Source organism: Peromyscus maniculatus, chromosome 21 (genome assembly GCF_049852395.1).
Source record: "Peromyscus maniculatus bairdii isolate BWxNUB_F1_BW_parent chromosome 21, HU_Pman_BW_mat_3.1, whole genome shotgun sequence".
Taxonomy (NCBI): Eukaryota; Metazoa; Chordata; class Mammalia; order Rodentia; family Cricetidae; genus Peromyscus; species Peromyscus maniculatus.
In genome coordinates this window covers 39,704,387-39,728,634 of record NC_134872.1, presented here as the reverse complement: position 1 = coordinate 39,728,634, position 24,248 = coordinate 39,704,387, and the positions used below count along the sequence as shown (strand labels likewise).

At 42.7% G+C, this 24,248-nt stretch overlaps 1 protein-coding gene across 2 annotated transcripts in view; it reads right to left on the bottom strand.

Annotated features, from left to right (window-relative positions):
• The window catches only part of Tmem131 (transmembrane protein 131), a 161,858-nt gene that overhangs the window by 133,724 nt on the left and 3,886 nt on the right, over nucleotides 1–24,248 (bottom strand). Inside the window, exon 1 of one of the 2 annotated variants that reach the window (XM_042266420.2) lies at nucleotides 1,492–1,601. The exons of the other annotated variant lie outside the window; for it this stretch is intronic. Within the exon in view, the coding sequence (XP_042122354.2) occupies nucleotides 1,492–1,543 (52 nt within the window). The 5' untranslated portion in view covers nucleotides 1,544–1,601. Of the gene's footprint in view, nucleotides 1–1,491; nucleotides 1,602–24,248 lie in introns of those variants that run through there. 2 annotated transcript variants of the gene reach the window in all.

Here is a 24,248-nt window from a genome sequence, read left to right as displayed (position 1 = left end):
CCCTAAAATCCCAGTAACTAGACTGCTTTAAATTTTTGAGGGGCTCTAGGTATAGCTTGGCAGTAGAACATGTGTCGAATGTACAAAAGCCAGGGTTCAGTTACACACACACACACACACACACACACACACACACACACACACACAAAACAGGAAGAAGAAAAGAGGAAGGAAGGAAGGAAAACACAAAGAAACTATAATTACTAGAACATTAGTTTAGAATTAGAAAACAAACTAAGAGAGGTGGTACATGCCTCTGATTCCAGAACCTGAGACTGAGGCAGTTAAAAGTTTAAGACCAGATGAGACCACACTGTAAAGAGAACAAATGACTATCAGGTAAAGTTAACATTATGTCACACATTCTTACAAACTCTAGCTCTATGCGAGTGCATATGATACATTTCCCTTAAAAGTTCAAAATATTGCCGGGCGGTGGTGGCGCACACCTTTAATCCCAGCACTCGGGAGACAGAGTCAAGCAGATTAGTGAGTTTGAGGCCAGCCTGGTCTACAAAGTGAGTTCCAGGACAGGATCCAAAGCTACATAGAGAAACCCTGTCTTGAAAAAAACAGAAACAAAAACAAATTAGAATGTTTCCCCAAATCCATTTCTCCATAGGCTCACGAAAAGTAGCCTGGGTACAGGAATGTTCTGATAGTCTTGCCAAGCCAACGTCCACTCCTGGATGTTTCACTGTAGGATGGCAGCATCCCCACACCTCTACTACAGAGCCCCATCACCCCAGCTGCCAGTCAAAGGCCTCTCTTATTTTCTCAGTCAGAAGAGCGTTGTGGAGATCACTATGGCATTCTCCTCTGTGCTGAGTTTACTCAAGGCTGCTGCTCTCTGACCTCTACTCCCTTGCAGTTTTTGCTCACGTCACTTCCTACACTGCAGCTAGTCCCCAAGTCACATACCACTCATTTGGAGTAAACTCAGTTGCGATGTTACAAGTCTCGGGGGAATACCATTAGGAAGGAAGTCAGTATTTTCCATAATTTCCTTAAAATAGTCAAATAAATGTTACAGAAGGAAACAAAAATTCCATGTAGCTAAGAACAGATCTATTTTTAGTCTATCAAGTTTTTAAATACGAATTAGGACCACGTCCTTCACTGCAAACTGTTTTCCTTATATTCATCTTCAAAACTGGAGACATTAAAGGGAAAACCACAGTGTCCAGCAGCATCTGCTAAATTCTTTCTATGCTACCGAGTGCTTCTGGGTAATCTGTGTGCACTAGCTTCATCTACCAGAGAGAAGGGTAGAAACCCCTAAAATAGGAATAAACTACCAATCAAAACACCAGGTTGAGCGTCCCATTCTGGAAACATTTAGATACAGGAATGTTTTAGATTTCAGATTTTCAGATTCTGGAATGCTTTTAGGGATGAGACCCAAGTCTAGACAAAAACCCATTTGTGGTTTACATATACCAACACACATGGCCTAAAAGAAATTTCAGAGACTGTTATGAGTGTGCTTACATTTGGTGAGGGTGGTTACAGTGCTGGGGAGCAAATCCAAGTTCTCATACATAAGTCAGCCAAGTTCTACCTGAGCCACACCCCAGCCATGTACTTCTAGTTTGCCTGGGACGTCACAGATGAAGTCAAGTACAGAATTTTCCACTTGTGGCAGGCAACATATCAACCCTCAAAAAGACTGAAACTTTGAAGCATTATGAATTTCCGAATTTTGGGTTGAGGTGCTTAACTGATAGTAAATTTAAATTCTACTATTAGCTACTTCAAAGAAAGCTGGGAAAAACACTGACTCTTGGTCAGAACTGGTTTCCCATCTACAAACTATGCGAACTACAGCATGAGGACTCTGGGACAAGAGAGCCACAACATACAAGTACCTACTGTCAGGGAAGGACATTCATGGAACCCTCTGCTAAGCACTTAGTGGACACCAGGAATGAAGAATCTTGATGGCCCTGACAAGATTAGCACAATTTAAGGCAGGTGTGGTGGTGTACACCTTTAATCCCAGCACTTGGGAGGCAGAAGCAGTAAGATCTCTGTGAGTGTGAGGTCATCCTGGTCTACACAGTGAGTTCAAAGTCAACTAAGACAGTGAGATTGTCTTAAAAAAAGACTGGCATAATTCAGTTAATCTTACCAACAGCACAGATTGTTTAAGAACTGCTTCTAAAAAATCTGAAGAAATTCTCCAGTGAATATAAACTAGCTTACTCCTAGGCTAACCTAAAAAGCTGCCATACTTTCTTTCTTTTTTCTGTCCCTGAATAAATGACCTAAGTGTAATTCTGAATTTAGATGAGGATCTTAGTGTGGTTCTCAGCCAGATCTTAAAACCTTACCGAGTACAGAGAGAATGACAGTGCAGGACAATGAGCAGGACCCGAGAAGAAAAGCCAATCAAGGAAGACTCAGACCATGAACAGGGGTTGGAGACAGCTTGGCAATAAGAGCTCTTGCGGAAGACCTGATCAGTTCCCAACACCCACATCAGCCTGTAACTCCAGCCCCAGAGGCTCTAGCACCTCACCTGGCTTCCAGGAACACCTACACTGGCATGTGCACAAACCCCATACATGCATACATACATGCATTTAAAAAAAAGACTGCTCATGTAGGCCCACACCTGCGATCCCAACACCTGAAAGGTCAAGGATAATGAACTCAAGGTCAGTCCAGCTACTTCTGCAAGACCCTGTATAGAAGGAAAAATAAACTTCACTGTGTAGTGTGTAGCAAAGGAACATACATCCTCCTGCTTCAATCTCTGGAACACTGGGAACACAGGCAACACTACCACACCCTGCTCTGAAAATTAAAAAGTTTCAATGTAAAGTTACCAGTATCATTGATCTGATACAGATAAAAAAATGTCACCTTCATGAAGCTGACGACACATCCACTAAGCGTGTTAACCTTACAAAGCAAGTTGGCTGTTCTCACTGCAGCATTAATAAATAATAAAGGGGTCCCGAATCCAACGCAGACAGAGTCTTTCTAGAGGTGTAATAATAAGGTTTGAGAAGTGACAATTTACCTTAATCATCTTTTTTTTTAAAGATTTATTTTATTTATTATGTAAACAGTGTTCTTTCTGCAAGTTTGCCGTACACCAGAAGAGGGCACCAGACCTCATTACAGATGGTTGTGAGCCACCAGGTGGTTGCTGGGAATTGAACTCAGGACCTCTGGAAGAGCAGACAGCACTCTTAACCTCTGAGCCATCTCTCCATCCCCCCTTAATCTATCTTATATGTCATCTTTTAAGGGGGAGAGAGCTGGAGAGATGGCTCAGTGGTTAAGATTTCTTTATATGTCATCTTTGGGGGGGGGACGCTGGAGAGATGGCTCAGTGGTTAAGATTTCTTTATATGTCATCTTTGGGGGGGGGACGCTGGAGAGATGGCTCAGTGGTTAAGATTTCTGGCTTCTCTTCCAGAGGATCCAGGTTCTTTCTATTCTCAGCACCTACAGGGCAGCTCACAACTGTCTGTAACTCTAGTTCCAGGGAATCCAATACCCTCAGACAGACATACATGCAGGCAAAACACCAATGCACATGAAATATAAACAAACAAAGAACAAACAAGCTCCCCCAATATTTTGGAATTTCTCCTATTTTTCCAATAGAAGTCTTTGTCCTGATCTTGAAAAGTACTTTGGGAAGACAAAGGACAGCACAAATAAAATACGCAAACTCATCAAGGTCAAGGATCTCTTCATTGCTGAGGCATTGATGACCAACCCCACTGTCTGTCATACTGGCCCTCAACGAATGTTTGCTGAACTGAATACATGAAATATCTTCAGACCAAGGAACTAGTCTAGTCCAGCTGAAAATAACTGCAATGTGGCTCGCCTGGTATTGCATAACTGCCCCATACTGAAACATGCTATGAATATGTAACAACAACAAGGGCTAGTCCAGTACTTCCTACTGCATGCCAAGCCCTAGACAGGCTCTCATTCAGTACTCACACACATCTCAGAAGGGGAGTACTCCTCTAACACCCATCAAGCAGATCAGGTAGCTAAGCCAGGAAGGATAGACCACTTGCTCAAGGTCATAGGCAAGTCCATCTTCCAAGTATGCTTAGTCTCTACAAGAGATAGGCAGCCTGCCTCCTCCTATACAGGGGTAAAGTGATCATAGCAGAAAGATGTATGCTTACTCTGACTAAGTTTTCTCAGACTTTTCACAGGTCAGCCCACTGCTGAAAACAAACAAAAAGGCATACTTATAGTTGGAAATGGTAGCACACACCTGAAATCCCAGCATTAGGGAAACTGAGGCAGGAGGATGGTGAATTTCAGATCACTCTGGCCTATACAGTGAGACGCAGTCTCCAACAGCAATGAACACAAAGCATACTTATGAGATAATGGCAAGGATGGTGAATCAGATGCAAGTTATGGAGCTGTGTTTTGTTGTAGGTAGAATTGAATTATCGTGATTCAGCCCTAAGTCCCTTGCCAGTACTGCTCTCTCCATTAGAAGCTGATCAATGTGTTCTACGTACACAGTCAACTCAGATCCCTCCTATGATACCCACACCTTGATAGGTATCTTTTAACCTTACACTGTAATTATCTCTTTCTCATTGTCACTCTAACAAGAAATTCTTGGAAGCTAAGGACTATGTCTTACTCCCTAAGACCAACAGCACATTCAAAAAACACTGATGTGTGAAAGATGCTCACATGTGATGATCATTAAACAATATGGTAGGTAAACCTACTCATATGTGACCATGAAATCAATTATCAGAGAAGGTTCCATTTATTTCAATACCAGACCAGCCCCCGCTCCCAAAAAAGAGAGAACATAAAAACAAAAGTAGTAAGATGATTCAGCAGTTAAGAGTGCTTGCTGCTCTTCCAGAAGAGCCAAGTTTGGTTCTCAGCACTCATGTGGGCAGCTCACAACTGTTTCTAACTATTCTTCCAGGAATCTAACGTTCTCTTCTGGTCCATGGAGACACACAGAGACACACAGACACAGACACAGACACAGACACAGACACAGGCATGCACGCACACTTGAAAGTAGTAAGATTAAATGGAAGATATTTAAATAAGTAAATGACTTATAGTAAAAATGTATATTCACAAATTAAAACTTGCATTAGGAAACTTTTCAAGAGGGTAAAGGTGGGTAGAGAATGAATCTTTAAACTAAAGTCTATTTCCATTTAGTCTGCGGGGAAAACAGATGGAGGATCCATGACTTGTCCAAGGTTAGAGTACTGGGGTCTCCACGCCGTTCTCTTTAATCCTAACACGTTGTCTCCTACATCCGGTAGCAATGCTTTACACCATTGTTTCAGCTGGTTATCTTTTCTTGTTTATTTTCTTTTTAGGTAGGAGGCAGAAAGCAGAAGAAACTCAAGACTCTGCTGAGACAAAGAGGCATTATAACAAGGATACAGTATCTTACTGCCTAGGATCCCAAATGGGTCACTCATTCTGAGCAATGACACTTTAAGAGATATCTGCTTACTTGGGGATCCCAAAAGCTTTACTAAAAGCTAAACATTTGGTTTATAAGAAACAACCCTGCTCGGCAGCACACAAACTGAATCACACTGAGTGTATCTGCACAGGTTTCCCTCCTGAGGTGTGCCTTTCCCACCATTCCCAATACACTTAGACAGTCCTGCCTCCCCTACCTGGCCATCATAGCAACTCTCAGCAAGTCAGGTGTCTAACTAGAGGCCTGTCCACCCCATCAAACAGAAGACTATTCCTAGGTTCAGCGTAGTTCAGTTGGTATAGTGTTGCCCTCCTGTCCATGCCAGCACCCAATAAATAAGGTATGGTGGGACGCACCTGCAATCCCAGCACTTAGGAGGTAGAGGCAAAGAGGATCGGGAGTTCAAGGTCATCTCTGACTACCTAGGGGCTTAAGAGGCCAGTCTGAGCTACCTGAGACCCTGTCTTAAAAAAATCAAAACAAGGGCTGGAGAGATGGTTCAAGGGTTAAGAACACTGGCTGGAGGTTGGGGATTTAGATCAGTGGTAGAGCAAGGCCCTGGGTTCGGTCCTCAGCTCCGGACAAAAATAAATAAATAAATAAATAAGTAAGTAAGTAAGTAAATAAATAAATAAATAAATAAAATAAAAAGGAACACTGGCTGTTCTTCCAGAGGTCCTGAGTTCAATTCCCAGCAATCACATGGTGTCTCACAACCATTTGTAATGAGATCTGGTGCCCTCTTGCAGCCTGCAAGGACACATGCAGACATTACACTGTATATATAATAAATAAATAAATCTTTTAAAAAAAATCAAAACAAGCCAGGCTGTGGTAACACACGCCTTTAATCCCAGTTTAATCCCAGAACTCTGGAGGCAGAGGCAGGCAGATCACTATGAGTTCAAGGCCCAGACTGGTCTACAGAGTGAGTTCTAGGACAGCCAAAGCTACACAGAGAAACCCTGTCCTGAAAAACAGTAACAACAACAAAACCAAAACAAAAAATGAGATGTCACTACTAGATAGGGGCTCACGGAGTCCGTGTTTAATAAAATTAAAATAAAAAAATTTAGGGGTCCAGTGGGATGAAATATCTGCAAAGGAACTTGCTGCTAAGCCTAACTACCCCAGTTCCAGCCCGAGAACTCACTCAGTGGAAAGAGAGAACTCCCACAAGCTGTCCTCTGACCTTCATACATGTGCCATAGCTTGTGTGTATGTACACACACACACACACACACACACACACACACACACACACACGTAAAAAAATTAATTAAAAATTCAGGTGGCATTTTAAGTATTAAGGCTTTAAGACACTAGGGTGACTTTCTGCAGTGAACATGAAAGGGACATGAGCCAGTCCCTAAGTGTAGTTCCCCTTTTGGTTAAGCCAGGATTACAGAGCCCTTGCCATGGGCCAGGTGTACCACAGATAACATAGCAGACCCCTCTCTCCCTGCAATAAGGCCTCGGAGAGTAAGTTCCACCCTTAGAGAAGAGCTGCTTAGATAGAAATCTTCAGAAACTGCCAAGCAGCGCTGGCCTAGAGGAAAGGGCAGGAAGCAGGGTGACTCTCAACAGCCTCCACCTGTCCCATATGGTGCAGACAGATACTGACCATAACAAGCTTCCTGGCTACTGTTATCAGGGACTACATGTCATCTCCAGGTCTCCACTCAAGCCAGTTTTCTAAGGGACATCCCTCTCATTACAATAAAGAGGATATGGTGACACATATGTTAATTAGCTGATAAATTCACTCACTAAAGAACAATTTGTAACTATTGGGTGTATCTAAGTTAACCCCTTTATCTTCAACTATACAAGCAAGAAGTCACCCAGAACATGGACTGTGTCTTAGAGCCAGCCCCTTGAAGACAGGAGGGGCAGAGTATGTGTGCTTAGATAAATGCCGCAGTTTTATCACCAGTCTCTTCCAGGCTCTGGGCCAGGCTGCCCTGCTATCTAGCTACCTACCTCCTTCCTCGGAGACTTCTGCTAGCCTGTTACCTCTCTCTTCTCTTAAGTCAGACACTCAAATGCCTCCATGTTTTCAAAACCATTTCCTTTACAAATCCTCACTACTGACCCTTTCAAGCCTTCTCTGCTCCCTTCCATGCATATCTCTGGGCTGACACGCCTCTTTGCTAGGCTGCTATTCCAAGGTCTAAGTGCACGTCTTCTGCAGTGAGTCAGAGTCTATCTCCACACCCATCTGCTGAAGACTGTTCCATATATCTCTACAGACATCTGCTCACAGAAAACAAGCTGATGTGCTAAGTCTTCAGGCTACTTCAGGAACAGAAGAAAGTGAAAGTCCCAAGCTCATACACTCTCCAATACAGCTGGCATCCATCATGTGTTTTCCCTTCATCCGTCCTTGGGCTACCTGATGTTATCATATAATGCAAGTTATTCACTGCTCTCAATTCTACTGTCACCTTTCGAGACAACCTGTCTGGGGTGGAGCTGTGCAGGGACCTGGGCATCTGCCTCCAGGTCTACCTCTGCAATCCAAGGTCCTGGCAGTGGCTCATTCCTTCTCCTGAGGACTAACAACTACTACACTAGTGCAGCTGTGGCCAATAGTCAACTGTTTCCAGGAAAGTGCTGCTGAGAGCTAGAAGTACAAAGCAAGAGACTCATCCTCCAGGGGTATGCACTAGGAAATTTGCTTTTCTTCTGGAACATTATATAAGGGCATGGAATGAAAACCAGAAGACACTCTTAAAATAAAACAACACCTTAAAGCAGAGTTTATTGCTTCGCTGGGGGTCTGTCCTTAGGCGCCACTCAAGCTGTGAACTGTTAAATAAGAAGAATGAGGGTATTAATGAATGATACAGTAACTTTATGCAGCTTTACTGAGTAAAAAGGGTGAAGAGATGTAAATGGAGATACAGCCCAAACTTAATAGTACAGAGAAGACAGAATAAAAGGCAGAATGTCTCCTATGTAAAAAGCTACCAGAAACTAACATTACTCAACCTATACAGAGTGCCTGAGAATGCACGAAGCACAGTCATGCCCATTTTAGAGTCAAGGAAAGCCCACAATTACGGATTTTCATCCAAGGAAATACATGGCCAGTAACTGACAAACTAATACATGAGAGCCATTTATCCGCCAAGCCTCGACCTCACCTGTTCAGCAGACAATGAGTTTTAAGCAGAAACCAGCCAGGTAAGAGGACAGATGTTCTCACCTGACTGGGTCGCAGGGCTAGGGCCAGAAGAACAACTCAAACTGACTTCTGCTGCAGAGACAGAGCATCAAGTATTCTGACCAACTTCCAACAGTCTTCCTACTGGACCTATGGAACTCATTTTCACCCGGGGATATGCCAGAAGCAGCCAAGAAGAGGAAAGAAAAGTCACAGCAGGTGTCACCAACACCGACTGGCCTCTGTGCTCTCACACTGCCCCCACCCGCTGACCCACAGCCCCTCTTTGCCTTGTCACATTTATAATGCAGCTGACTGATGGGCAGAGAGAACAACACAAAGAATGACCGATATTAAAGACTCACCTTGCACAGTGACTTCTGCCTTGAGAGTTTTATCAACAGTCATTTGAACATATGAAGATAGAAGTCAAATACTGCACATAAAGAGAGCTGTAGCAATGACTGTGTAGTGACAAGTTAAATTAAAGACAACGGTGGGAGCTACAGTGATAAGCTAATTGTTCAGAACTACGCATACAAATCATTCTGTCAATAGTAAGTGTACAGACGCCTTCACAAAGGAGCCTGTGTGAAGGTCAGGATGGAACTCCTGGCCTACAGTACCAGTATCTGCTAGAGAGCTCTGGAAGTATCGCCATGGGGCACACTGCTGAAGGCCTGAGAGGAAAAGAGCATAGGCAAGTAAGCAGCTGTGTGAGATCAACAGCAACAAATACACAAGTTAGCTGTGATCAACAGAAGAAAGAAGAATACCATTATATGATTTTTAAGAAGGAAAAAAAAACACTATTTCCTAAAAGTGTATCTGTGGCCCGGGCAGTGGCGGCGCACGCCTTTAATTTCAGCACTCGGGAGGCAGAGGCAGGCGGATCTCTGTAAGTTCAAGGCCAGCCTGGGCTACAGAGTGAGTTCCAGGAAAGGCGCAAAGCTACACAGAGAAACCGTGTCTTGAAAAACAAAAAAACAAAAACAAACAAACAAAAAAAGTGTATTTGTGGCAGTCTCTTCATAAGCTTGAAAAGCTTTTGGAAATTAACAAACACAAAAGCCTAAGGAAATCAGAAATCTCAACATAAATATTAGAGTTACATCTAAAGTTAAATAGAAGATATTTACTGTGGGGCAGTGGTGGCACACACCTTTAATCCCAGCTTTCAGGAGGCAGAGGCAGGCAGATCTCTGAGTTCTAGGCTAGCCTGGTCTACAGAGTGGAAGACAGCCAGGGCTACACAGAGAAACCCTATCCAGAAAGAAAAATAAAATAAAAAAAGTGACATTAACTTCTATCTACGAAGGACAAGCTGTACATAATCAACCTGCTAAAAAGCAGGTTAGAGTCTTGCTGTTTCTTTCTTTCTTTTTTTTTTTTTTTTTTGGTTTTTCGAGACAGGGTTTCTCTGCATAGTTTTGCGCCTTTCCTGGAGCTCACTTGGTAGCCCAGGCTGGCCTCGAACTCACAGCGATCCACCTGGCTCTGCCTCCCGAGTGCTGGGATTAAAGGCGTGCGCCACCACCGCCCGGCTTGAGTCTTGCTGTTTCTAATATAGTTATGCATTCAAGTTAAGAATAAAATCTTACATAAAATCATACTTCTTTATTATAAAAAGAAAATGTCTGAGGCATAGGACAGTGATGCTAAAAACTGTCTCTCTGTGAAGACCAGGCTAAGGTCCACAGCTTTCCCCAGCAAGCCACGCTATCACTTCAATACCTTGTGAATGTGAGAGGTAACCAAGGGTGCAGTGGAAGTCAACGGTCTACTCAGAGACTCTGAAGACAGCGAGATTCTCTTCAACTGTCTGGGTGGGCCCAATGTCCTGAAAACTGGAAGCAAGAGCAGGAGAACAAGACAGACAGAAGCATGAGGAGGAGTCGGCTCAACGCTGCATTGCTGGCTTTACAGATACAACAGGAGGCCCCAGGCCAGGAAACACAGTGGCCTCCAGCAGCTGGGAAAGTCAAGTTTAACCTTCTCCCCTTGCAAATACAGAAAGAATCGGGCCCTATCAACATTTCATTATAGGCCAGTGGCAAGCATTTCCCATTCTGGCTTTCCAGAACTGCAAGGCAGTAAATCTGATTAAAACCACCAAGTTTGTGGCTACTTCATACAGTAACCATACACCATCCTATCCAACATAAAGGCATGCATTTCCGATTCTGGCTTTCCAGAACTGCAAGACAGTAAATCTGTATTGCTGTAAAGCCACCATGTTTGTGGCTACTTGGTACAGTAACCACACACCATCCTAGCCAATGTAAATTATTAAGAGGTTTTGTTGTTGTTGTTGTTGTTGTTTAGTTTTGGTTTGTTTTAAGACAGAGTTTCTCTGCGTAGCCCTGGCTGTCCTGACTGTCTCTGTAGCCCAGGCTGGCCTCAAACTCACAGATATTGGCCTGCCTCTGCCTCCCAAGTACTGAGATTAAAGGTATGAGCAACCACTGCCTTGCAATTATCAAAAAAAATTTATAGGTTATTAGAAGAAGATGCAGCAACAAAAATCCTAAATAGACAAAATGTGTTAAATAATGATTTGATTTTCAAACCCTACACACCAGTCCACAAAGGATAAAACCATCATGGTGGGAAACTAAGAGGGGAAGTCCGTCCTATGACAGACAGTCCAGCTTACTGCCTTCCGAGAGAGAGCTCCTAGGCCACAGTGTGGGAAGGGGAAACAGGCAGAGCCCTGTGGATTCTCCAAGTTGCTGAGACAAAGCTGAGACTGCAAGGAAACCCAGGCAGTGAGGATCCAGGAGAAAGACTACCAGAAAAGGGAACTGTTGTAGAGAGCCTCAAGAATGAGGGGGTTAGAGAAAGAGATTGCTCAGTGGTTAAGGGCACTGGCTGCTCTTCCAGAAGACCAGTATCTGTCTACATGGTAGCTCACAACCACCTGTACGCCAGATACAGAGAGACTGACATCTCTGGTTTCTGAGGGCATTCATATGCATGTACACACACACACACACACACACACACACACACACACTAAAAATAAATGTGAAAAAGCAAAAAATTTTCTTTAAAAGGAAATAAACAAAAAAATAAAACTGCTGATCACATTTATACTCGAGGTAACTAGGGTTAGGGAAGGAATTAATTAAAAGGATTAGTGACACGGGTCTCTGGCATTTACATGATCAGGAGCACTACCTATTCCAACCCATGAAAAAAAAAAAACTGGGAAAAAAAATAAAAACAAAACAAACAACCCATAGCTCACAGAATACTGGAAGGTGAACTCAGGAGAACAATCCAAGCCTGAGCCCTGCTCCAGACCTCAAGGAACTGAAGCAGCCTGCTTATCCAAGGCCATGATTTTGATCCCCAGCATCACTCAAAACAAGCAAACACAGATGAACAAGAAAGAGTAAGACTTCAGTGGAATGTAAAGGTTTCCTCCAAGTCACTGAACTGCATCTTCCAGCACAGCTTAAGAATACTTACAGGGATATAGGCAGACACCAGCACCTACCAGTGTAGAATCCCCCACTCTCGGCATTCACCCAGGCTACTCAGCACACAAGAAAACACGAGAAGAGCAGTCAACCAGAGCTCACCTAGACTGGCCCAAGGGTGCAACACACGACAAATACACATGTGTTCTATGTGTTCAACAAGAAGAAAAGTGAGACTTCTGGCCTGATGGCAGGAAAATGGAAAGTTCAAGTCCTGCCTAAGTTCAAGAGTGGGTTCAAGGTCAGCCTGGGAACTCATGGAAACACCATCTCAAAATGGAAACACATGAGAGACCCTAAACTCACTCTTTAGTACCAAAACCCTAATTTTTTAAGTAGAAAACTGAGGTTGGGACTGTAGCTTAATGGCACAGTGCTTGCCTGGGTTTGAACCCTAGCAGCACAAAAAGTAGTAGAGAAAAGAGAAATAAAATACAGACAAATAAAGAAAACTGTTTCTACAGAAGAAAACCACAGTGTGTGAGATGAAAAATATACCACATGTCCAGTGGATTAGACACTGACTACAAAAGGAAGATCAACAGTAGAAGGTGGAGTGCCAGTACAACCTACCTAAAATGCAGCACACAAACCCCCAATCCTAAAGATTAGCTAGAGCTCAACTCCATGCTGTCTACTACATGGATATTCAGAGTTTCTAAAATGGAGTGGATAAGGGCAAGACAGGAAGCATCTCTAAAGAAGTAAAATTTGTGTTAAACTTAATGAAAACTACTAGCCTACAGATCCAAGAAAATCTTCAATAAATACATAAAGGCCTCAAATCATTTTTTACCTTTAAAAAACAAACAAACAAAACCCCTAAAACACAAACAGCAAATTATATCCTAAAGAAGCAAAACCAGTAATAAAAATGCAAGCAGAAATAAACCTAGTGTGTGGGAGGCTGAGGCAGGGGGTCTTCAAGGGCAGCTTGGGCAACAACAAAACTCATCAAGGTAAGTTATAAGAGTGAGAGAGGCCTGGCCACCACAGATACTTTAAATATTCAAAAGACAGTAAAAAAAATATTAGGAATAATTTTGTTAATAAATTTAACAACTTAAATGAAATAGCTGAATTCTTCTAAAGGTGCAGTTACCAAAGCTCATCCAAGCAGGGGTTGGGGTTAAGGGGGCCCCATACCCTAGAAATTTACACTCTACTTTAAAACCTCTGCAAAAGAAAACTCCAGCCCCAAATAACCGCAATGGTACCAGTTCTGTACAAACCGTTCCAAAGCTGCGAAGGAAAGACAGCTGTCAATATGGACCACTGAGGCCAGTCTGACTCCAGTGGCAAAAGCCACACCATTAGGGGAAGAGAGAACAGCAGTAGCCCTCCTGACCAAAGACACAAAACTCCTAAACAAACTGCAGTCAAACATCCCAACAACACATGTAAAGGATAATATATGATGACCAAGCAAGAACTGCAAGACTGATAATTCATATTAACTGGCCCTCACAAGAAAGAAAAATCTCAAAACAAAAGTTAAAAACTCTCATCAAGTCAAACACAAAGAAGAACTTCCTCAATCTGAAAAGGGGGAACGATCCCACCGATAACTAAACGGAAAAGAAGAGGGACAAAAAGCAGAATGAAGAGGGAGTGGTGTGAAAAGGGGGTCCCTGAGCCAAGGAAAGCAGGACGCCTCTACAAGCCAGAAGACAGGCACAGTCTAAGCACTCGAGTCGACAGCCTAACCCCTTGTTTTAGGACTTTTGCCCTTCAGAACCACAAGAGAGTGAATGTGTGTTGTTTTGAGCCACTATAGAACCACAAGAGAAAGAAATTGTGTTGTTTTGAGCCACTCAGCTGTGAGAGTAACTCAGTAAAGCTCCAACTGGAAACCAATGCAGGCTTCTTTCTTCAGAATCCCCCAGCACTTCCACTTGTTTTTCTGAGTAAACATAATCAACTTCCTATTGCCATGAAAAGTTCTGTTTACATTTTTGTTTTTATCAAGGTAAGTAAGAGAGAACTGATATTTTTGAAGTTGTGTTTCCTATCAAGCACAAGTGTCTTTCACTGCAAGTCTATTATGTTCAAGAATGCTTTTCCTGGGAGTCTACAGAGTTCTTAAAAGTTTGTTCTTCAAGCATTTTGTTGTTGCTGCTATTACTAAAGACAGCTCTTTGCAGTGTTTGGACTATTTCAAAACACTTTTTTCAAAGTTGCAGTTTTCAGAAAGCCACGATATAGGAAGATGCACATCAACCAGAGGAAAGCACTGTGAAAGCTGAGATGCGGCTGTTTGCAGAGCAGTCCGGCCGGCAGGGCAGAACTGACAACGTTTTAGCTCAGGCTGGGACATACACCTCAGGCGCATGTACTTCGTGACGGTCTCAAAACAAAACACCCAAACCGAAAAGAAAAAAACAGGTTTTCTAGAGGAAATAGTCTTCGGTGGAACTGAGTCGGGAGACTGCTATTGTCCTTCAGACAGCCAAAACTACTATCAAAAGAGCCAAACAATTTAAAATGTAATCCCTACTGATAACGCTTCCCTTTCCTACCAACAAAAACATCTAAATCCAATCAAACACTTCAATCATATCTCAAAGTGAAATATCTAAGGTGTCTCTACCTTAATGACCAGGAGAAGACAAGGTGCCTTTTTTATTGCTTATATCTAACTCTGTTCTCAAACTAGCCAATGCAGTAACTCATACAAAAATACAGAACAATCTTAGGCTGAACTACAATGCTATTTAATCACGTATACCTATTAAAAAATGCCAGCTTCATATAGCACAACTTAATATATGTATACATATATATGTTTTATGATCTACACCCCAAAACAGATGCATGAAGATGAAATACTGGTGAACATACAATTGTCACACAAGAAAAACAAGTTACAGACTTGACAGATAAATTAAAAATAATAGAAAAATAAAAATTCCAATACAAAGGGAAGCTTGGATAAACACTGTCTTTAATTAAGCATTCATTTAAGTTAAAAAGAAAAATTCAAATATCAATGGAGAAAATAAAAGACACAATCAAACAGGAATAGAAATAGCCAGCAAATGTATCAAGTGTCCAGCCTTACTATAGTAACTGTTTCACAATGCGACTTAATGATTTAAAAAAAAAAAAGGTAACAGCCCTTATGTGGAAGTGGCTGCATTCACAGAGTATGTTGAAATAATAGTTTTCCTCATAGGCAATCCGGCAATATCTACTTTTGAAGTGGGAAGCAGAGGGGCTGGAGAGATGGCTCAGAGGTTAAAAGCACTGGCACACAAGTGGTACAGAGTCACACATTCAAGTAAAACACTCACATGCATAAAAATGATAAAAGAGCCAGCCAGTGATGGCATACACCTTTAATCTCAGCACTCAGGGGGTCAGAGACAGGAGGATCTCTGTGAGTTTGAGTCCAGCTTGATCGACTGAGTAAGTTCCAGAACAGTCAGGGTGGTTAAACAGAGAAACCCTGTCTCAAAAAAAAAAAAGAAGAAGAAGAGGAGGAAAGAAGGAACAGTAGGGTTGGGGTGCCCATGAAAAGGAAACAAACCAATTTTTTTTTTTTACCACTTACTAAACTTTATTTGATGATTTGGTTTTAGTCTTAACAATCAATATGAATTTTTGTTTAGTTAAAAAAAATACTCCCGGCCGGGCGGTGGTGGAGCACGCCTTTAATCCCAGCACTCGGGAGGCAGAGCCAGGCGGATCTCTGTGAGTTCGAGGCCAGCCTGGGCTACCAAGTGAGCTCCAGGAAAGGCGCAAAGCTACACAGAGAAACCCTGTCTCGAAAAACCAAAAAAAAAAAAAAAAAAAAAAAAAAAAAAATACTCCCAAAGTCAACCTGTAAATTGCATGACTGGAAAGCACGCATCCCCATCACACTGCCTCTCCTATGGAAGGCTAGAATCTTGAGTAGCACACTGTCTCAAGTCCCTGCAGCAGTACTCAGGCCACATAAACAAATATGGAAGAGAGAGGGAGGAAGACTGTCATCCATGTGAGGATTAAATGTGATGAGGCCTGCAGTGTAAATGGCACCCCGATTGACAGCAAGACTCAGCAAACATGAGCAGTTACCAAGCAGGAGTGTCAGATAACAAGCAGTGTCTTCAATTACGGCCAAGTCCAACTGACATATAGCCCTAAAATAGTGAAAATCAAATGTGTAAAAAGTTATCACCTCAGAAGGACTTTCTCTTCATTCTGGTTCACCTTAAAGTGTCATTGTTTTGTGGCTTCTCCTACAGCTAGCTTAGATTCAGATGTGCCCAGGTCTCACAGGCAGCTTCTCCAAAGTGGTGCTCCTGGGGGTGGAGAAAACTAAGGAGGAGATGGGACCTATGTTCTCGCTATATCCTGCACATGTGTTCAACAACTTTGCTCTGCCACAGCCTCCCACCATGTTCTGCCACAAACCTAAAAGCAATGAATCTTTGGTCACTGGACCAAAATCTTCACAGTGTGAGCCAAAACACACGTTTCCTCTCTATAATCTGGTTATCTCAAGTATTTGCTAGAGTAACACAAATTTCTATCTACCAATGAAGAACTCAACACATGCACAGACACACACAGTAGACGACTGTCCTGCTATGTCAACTCAGGCTGGCTTCCAATTTGTGAACCTCCTAAGCTCAGCCTCCTCAGTGCTTGGATTATAGACATGCACCACCGTGCCCAGTTGGGTTGAACCCCTTTCAATCACTAGGACTAGTGTAACATGACCTAACCTCGAGAAGCCCATGATACTCTATAACTATATGCTACAGTATTTCTATAACTATATAAAATATTCTAAAATGTTGTAGAGTACTCTATAACTATAAATTCACCCAGATACAGTCGGAAGAAAGTGACAATATTCAGAAGTGTTCCATTTATAAAAATCTCTAGGATTCCGATAAAACTGGATTGAATTCCCAGTCTGTATCTTCCTTCTTCTATCTCCTCTGGCATGATTTTCTCGATAACCTACTCATGGGCCCAGCCAACAGCCCAGGCAAAGCCCCTGAGCAGTAACAAGAGCTACTAAACACAAAGTAACTCCCTTCATCTAGAACATAAGCACCAGTGTCTGCTGGGAGTGCTAACCACAACTCCACTCACACAAGGTAACTCCCTTCATCTAGAACATAACCATGACTACTATTCCACTCACAGAAATAACTCCCTCCATCTAGGACATAACCACTACTGCCCTGGCCCACTGGGGTGCTGACCACCACTCCCCACTTACTAACCAGAAAGCAGCACCTCAGAGGAACATGGATCTTAAAAAGTGGCCCAGCTTTACTGAGTGCTGTTTAAAAGTATCCTACTGCACCAAATCACTTTTGGAATGACAAACTGAGTCTCTAAGCTCTCTATAAATGCAAGTAAGGTTTGCAAGGCACCGATGTACCATACATAACTACCACCTTCTAAAAACTTCGACTTCCTATTTAATCGTTCCTCAAAAAGGTGAAAACTCAGGTCAGTCTCTTACCATGTCTTCCATACAAACTGCTCACACTAACGAATCAGTAGTTACCTTACACACAAACTGCTCACACTAACGAATCAGTAGTTACCTTACACACAAACTGCTCACACTAACGAATCAGTAGTTATCTTACACACAAACTGCTCACACTAACGAATCAGTAGTTACCTTACATAACTTTACTGCAGAGAGTTTTTAGCTAGTGCATTCTTTGACACAAACATAGTATTATAACTATATAGAAAAATTAGTTTTTAAGAATATACCTGGCCGGGCAGTGGTGGCGCACGCCTTTAATCCCAGCACTCGGGAGGCAGAGCCAGGTGTATCTCTGTGAGTTCGAGGCCAGCCTGGACTACCAAGTGAGTCCCAGGAAAGGCGCAAAGCTACACAGAGAAACCCTGTCTCGAAAAACCAAAAAAAAAAAAAAAAAAAAAAGAATATACCTGACAGGGATGTAGAGATGACTCAGCAGTTAAGAGTGCTTACTGCTTTGCAAAGAACCAGGCTTAGTTCCTAGCTCTCACATCAGGTGGCTCCCAACTGTAATTCTGGCACCAGGGGATAGGACACCCTCTGGTCTCAGGAATCTATGCTCATGATGCACAGAAACTCATGCAGGCACTCTTGTCTCTCTGGTCCTCCCTCCCTAACCAACCTCACTCTCTTCTCTTTCTCACTCCATAGTCTCTCTTCATTTTTTGTTTTTTTGAGACAGCTAGATAATGTCTCACTATGTAGCCCTGGTTGGCCCAGAACTCACTATGTAGACCAGGGTGGTCTTGACTTGTGGTAATCTTCCTGCCTACATGGTGTGCACCACCATGTCCAACTCAAAAACTTTGCTCATCAAAGAAAATAATAACAGAATGAAAAGGTAACATATGGAATGAGAGACCATATTTGCAAGTCATTTCTCAGATAAAAAGTTAAATACTCATAATATGTAGAAAACTGTAACTCAACAACAAAAAAACCTGGTCAAAGCCCAGGCAAATGATTTAACTAGACATTTCTCCAGAAATAAGTATAAATGGCCAACAAACACATAAAAAGATGCCTAACATGTCTAATCTTCAGAGAAATGAAAACCAAAACCATAATGGACTATTAGCTCACACTCTCTAGGATGGCCACTATCCAAAAATGAATGAATAAGTGAATGAATGAATGTGTTAGCATGGCTATGTTGAAATTAGAACCTTTGTGTACTACTGGTGTAGTTGTAAAATAGTGTGGCTACTACAAAAAAAATTTTGACCTCTGCTGAAAAAATTAAAAATATAACTACCACATGATGCAATTTTGGGTATACACTCAAAGAATTGAAAGAAAGTTCTTGAAGAGGTATTTGCACACCTATCCTCATGGCATTATTCATAAAATCCAAGAGGCAGAAGCAACCCAAATGTCCATGGATGAATGGATAGATGAAAAAGGGGGCATGTATACATAAAGGAGTGTTATTCTGCCTTTAAAAGTTAGAAACCATGGGCTAGAAAGACAGCTCAGTGTCTGGAAAGTGCAAATATAAGGAACTGAATGTGACTGCTAACACCCAAGTAAAAAGCTGGGCATGGCAGCACATGCTTACAATACCAATTCAAAGGAGGTGGAGACAGGCCTCATCTAATCAGCAAGTCCCAGGACCCACTGAGAAACCCCATCTCAAAAAACACGATGGGGAGCTCGGCATAGTGGTGGACACCTTTGATCCCAGCACTCAGGAGGCAGAAGCAGGTGGATCTCTGTGAGTTTGAAGCCAGCCTGGTCTACATACTGAGTTCTAGGACAGCCAGAGCTACCTAGTGAGACCCATAGTGAGGCTGTCACCTAACTTCTATGTGCACATACACATATGCACCCACACCCACACATACTCATACCTACCTAGACACGGGTTAAGAAACAGGCTGGTGAGGGTAATAGTGAGGGTAGGAAAGGCAAAATATTGTGTATTTTCTCTCATATGTGGATTGAATTGAAATACGCGTATGTGACACAAAAGTAGAAGGGAAACTCTTAGTGTGGGGAGGAGGAACAGGGAGGGTTGTGGAGGAGCAAACATTAACTAAGTACCATGACACCTGTGTGTGAAAATGTCATAATGAAACCCATTATTCTGTACACTAAAAACTGATTAAATAAAATAAGAAACTAGGCTGAGAGTGGCCGAACACAAAAATAATCCCTGCACTCAGGAGGCTGAGGCAAGAAGATTATTGAGTTTAAGTCTTGCCTGGGCTATAAAGATCCTGTCTCTAAAAGTAAAACAAAAACAAAAACAAAAACAAAAAACCACACATGATGGCGCATGCCTAGAATCTTAGCTACTCTATTTGGGATGCTGAGATAGTAAGGTTCCAAGTTCAAGGCTTACCTAAGCTACCTAGCAAACTCAAGATAAACATAGGCAATTAAGGAGATCCTGCCATAGTCAAAATAAAAGTTAAAAAGAGCCAGGGATATGGCTCAGTGACAGAACACTTACACACACATGGCCCTGGGCTCAATCCCTAGTACTGAAAGAAAGGAGAAACCGTGACATGGCTGCCTATGGGCCCAGCATTGTAGAGCCTCAGAAAGGAAGCCCTTGAGTTTGAGGCCAGCCTGGCCCACAGAGGGAGAAAATGGAAATGCCAACAAATGCTGCAACATAAACTTTACAGACTTATGCCAAGTAAAATAAAACAGGTCAAAAAAGACAATGCTGGGGGAGTCCACTTATATATTAAGCATCTATCATCAAATCAGACACCATGGCTAGGGAGCAGGGAGTAGTGGAGAGAAATGGGAATTGTTTATAGGCCAATTCTACATGATGAAAGCGTTCTGGAAACCTGCAGGATGTGAATATACTTCATGTAACTGAATTGTACACCTAAAATGATTAATATGGTAAATCGTGTGGGTTTTATCACAGTTTTAAAAAGACAATGCAGGGTTTACACTCTTACCATGACAGACATATCAAGGGTCCTCTTAGACCTTAGACATTGTTCAGACCTTTGCCCTATGTATTGTATGCTGCAGAATGAAGCAAATCAAAGCTTCTCAAATGCCTTTGGAAAAATCAAAACACTAGAGGCATGCTTCTTATGAAACCCTTGGGTTCAAACTGAAGTCTCAAGGAGACTTCAAAAGCAAAATCTTCCTGGGCACGGTGGCACCTGCCTGCAATCCCAGCACTCAGGAGGCTGAAGCAGGAGAATAAGGAGTTGGAGGCCAGCCTGGGCAACTCAGTTAAGATTCTGTCTCAAACTAAAACAATGATAAACAAAGCAAATTCTACTTCCAGCCTGCCTTTGGGTTCTTCTTAGTACCAACTTCTGAGACTATTGCCCAGGTCTAGACCAACCTGTCACACCAATAAGAGCTAAGTAATATTTACAGAATGCAATACTGATTAACCTACGCAACAAAACTAGGCTCCTAACTCATCAAATGCAACAGTCAGTAGCTACCAACAGCAAATATTCAATACCCTTGACTATCCACTAATAAGAAAGTTTCCTTATAAGAATTCTGATGATCCAGACTGGGCTATGAGCATTTTAATATTTACCAAGTTAACAGAATATACAGGAATATGGCTTTTTTTCAAGATAGGTTTCTCTGTGTAGCTTTGGCTGTCCTGGAACTAGCTCTGTAGACCAGGCTGGCCTTGAACTCACAGAGATCCACCTGCCTCTGTCTCCCTAGTGCTGGGGTTAAAGGTGTGCACCACTGCTGTGGGATGTCTTTCTGTATGCTGTGAATGTGTTGCTCTGATTGGTTGTTAAATAAAGCTGCACTGGCCTATGGCAGGGCAGGACGGAGCCAGGCAGGAAAATCCAAGAAAGACAGTGAAAGGAGAAAGGAGAGGAAGGGGAGACGCCAAACTGCCGCCCAAGGAGCAGCATGTAATGGGACACAGGTAAAGCCACGGAACACGTGGTGATACATAGATTAATAGTTATGGGTTGAGTGAAGTTGTGAGCGCTAGCTAGCAAGAAGTATTAATAGAATTTGCTGCCGGGCGGTGGTGGCGCACACCTTTAACCCCAGCACTCGGAAGGCAGAGGCAGGCTGATCTCTGTGAGTTCGAGGCCAGCCTGGGCTACAGAGTGAGATCCAGGAAAGGTGCAAAGCTACACAGAGAAACCCTGCCTCGAAAAACATCAGGGCTTGTCAAAAAGAAAAAAGAAAAAGAAATTAAAAAAAAAAAGAATCTGCTATTAATATTAAGCCTCTGGAGTGATTATTCATAAGCGGTTGTGGGACTACAGGGCTAGGTGGGGCCGGAGAAACTTACAGCCAGCTCCCACCACCACTGCCCAGCTTAGAGTAGGACTTTTTTTTTTTTTTTTTAAAGAATATGACTATTTAAAACCAAGGAATTAGCTGGGTATGATGACACACACCTTTAATCCAAGCACTCATGAGGCAGAAACTTGTAAATCTCCTCTAGTTCAAGGCCAGCCTGATCTACATAGCTAGTTCCAGGATAGTCAGGGAGAGACCCAGTCTTAGAAAATAGCAAATAAAATAATAAAACCAAGCAACTGCTCCCGCACTGGCACGCTTGCTCTTTCTCTGTCGGTACTTAACCCAACACCTACATGCACGAATGCTCACTGAACAATGAGGTTCGGCCAGGGAACCAACGGCTCACCTGCGATCCTGGCCTCGCCACTTCTCAGCTGTTACCTTGAGTACCATGCCAGTCTCACCGTTCTGAGGATCTAAAAATCTTCAGTCTTCTCGTCACGACAGTGATAGGGTTCTGTTTACTTTTCATTGTGTGCTTGCTGTGCATCTCTGTGGGACAATGTGCATGGGTGCAGGCACCCTCAAGGGCCCAGAGGAGGACATCAGGTCTCCCAGAGCAGAGTTGTGAGCCTCCTGTGCGGATGCTGGAAACCTAATGTGAGTCTAAAAAGAGCAGTCCACACTCTTATACTGAGTGCTCTCTCTCTCTCTCTCTCTCTCTCTCTCTCTCTCTCTCTCTCTCTCTCTCTCTCTCTCTCTCCAGGCCCAGGAGTGAAGGTTTAGATAAGTCTACACAAATCATTTTAGTTGTAAACTGAAGCAACATGTGGGAAGAGAAAGAGGGCATCACCCAATATTCCTACTGTAACAGATTTCCTAAGGACAAATACATGGAAGTTGAGGTTTTTACCTACTCTTGACTCATCCAGGTCACAGGTTAAAAAAAAAAGTGGAGGGTGAGATCATTCCAGGCAATTCTTCATTCAAAAATATGTCCATATTGCAGATGTCTCACAAAAACTCACTGTGGGTGAAGGAGGACACGGAATCACTTAAGAAACTGACTGAGGCAACAGTACACAACTGACTTTGTAGCACGAATCCAGATATCGAGGTAAATGCTGAAAGACCAGACACAAAGGAACAAGCCACAGCCACTTCTCACCTCAGCCTAAAGCAAAGAGCTCCTGTCTCCTCCCACCTCATATTCCTTTCCTCCGCTATATCACATCCCGTCTCCACCTCCCTAGTGCTGGGATTAAAGACGTGTGCCTCCCAAGGACTGGGAGGAAAGGCATGAGACCCCAAGTGTAGGGATTAAAGGTGTGTGCCACCACTGCCTGACCTCTATGGCTAACCTAGTGATTGGCTTTGCCCTCTGATCTTCAGGCAAGCTTTATGTGTTAGAGCATACACAAAGTATCACCGCAGACTTGAAATAAATGAGTAATGAACAAAGACACCACATGCTCAAAGGGAGCAGGACTGCACAGAAATAGCAAAACTTGGGAGGCAAGAGGCTGCATACTACAGTGACCTGAGCTGGACAAAAGCTGTAGAAGAGCTAGCCAAAGGAGGGGTTCACAGGCATTGGCACAACCTGGTAAAGGGTCAAACAGGAGTCCAATGTGGCCGGGAAATAACATGGCACTAATAACAACTGGGAAATTGGAGGTGGTGTAAACTAATCCTGCCTAGGGCTTTAGTGTATGCTGTTGGCCAGACACAGAGATGAAAACAGACATCCAACTGGCACATGCAGAGTAGTGACAGCTGGCTAGGACACAATGACAACCAAGAAGTACAAAGTCCATTCGTCACATAAGGCCCAAGCTGCTCTCAACAGACAGAAAGGAAAATTCAAGGCCCCTTGATTTGGCAAACCAAAAAGAAATCAAGCCACATGGAGACAGTGTTCCAAAGATATTGTACCCCCAAGAGGAGCATGTTTTATCAAGACCCTAGATAACAAATTAGAGGATTTTACATCTGCTTCCAAAGCTCATCTCTCCAGTGGTGCCTACCAAGACTCGCTGTAAGAATGTATAGAGAGGGGGAAATATTGGAAAGAGGAAACTGGTTATCAGCAAAACAAAGAGGTACTTCTTTCCACTATAGGACCCCAATGTTTCTGACTACCAAACAGCTTTTGGAAAAAGCAAAATGAACTCATCAGTGAAGTGTTCATTCTGCACTATGTTATTTAACAGGCTCTAAATTAAAATGTAGCCGTTCTACCCAAAGAGTGAAATATCTCACTCTCAAAAATCATTTAAAAATATAACTTTATGTTAGAAAGTACACATCTCTCCTAATCGATTCTATGACCCTAAGACAAATCACTAACAGGCTTTTTATCTCCAGTCTTCTAGCCATTAGTCCTGAGCACTTAGTTCTTATGCTTAGTACAGGAAA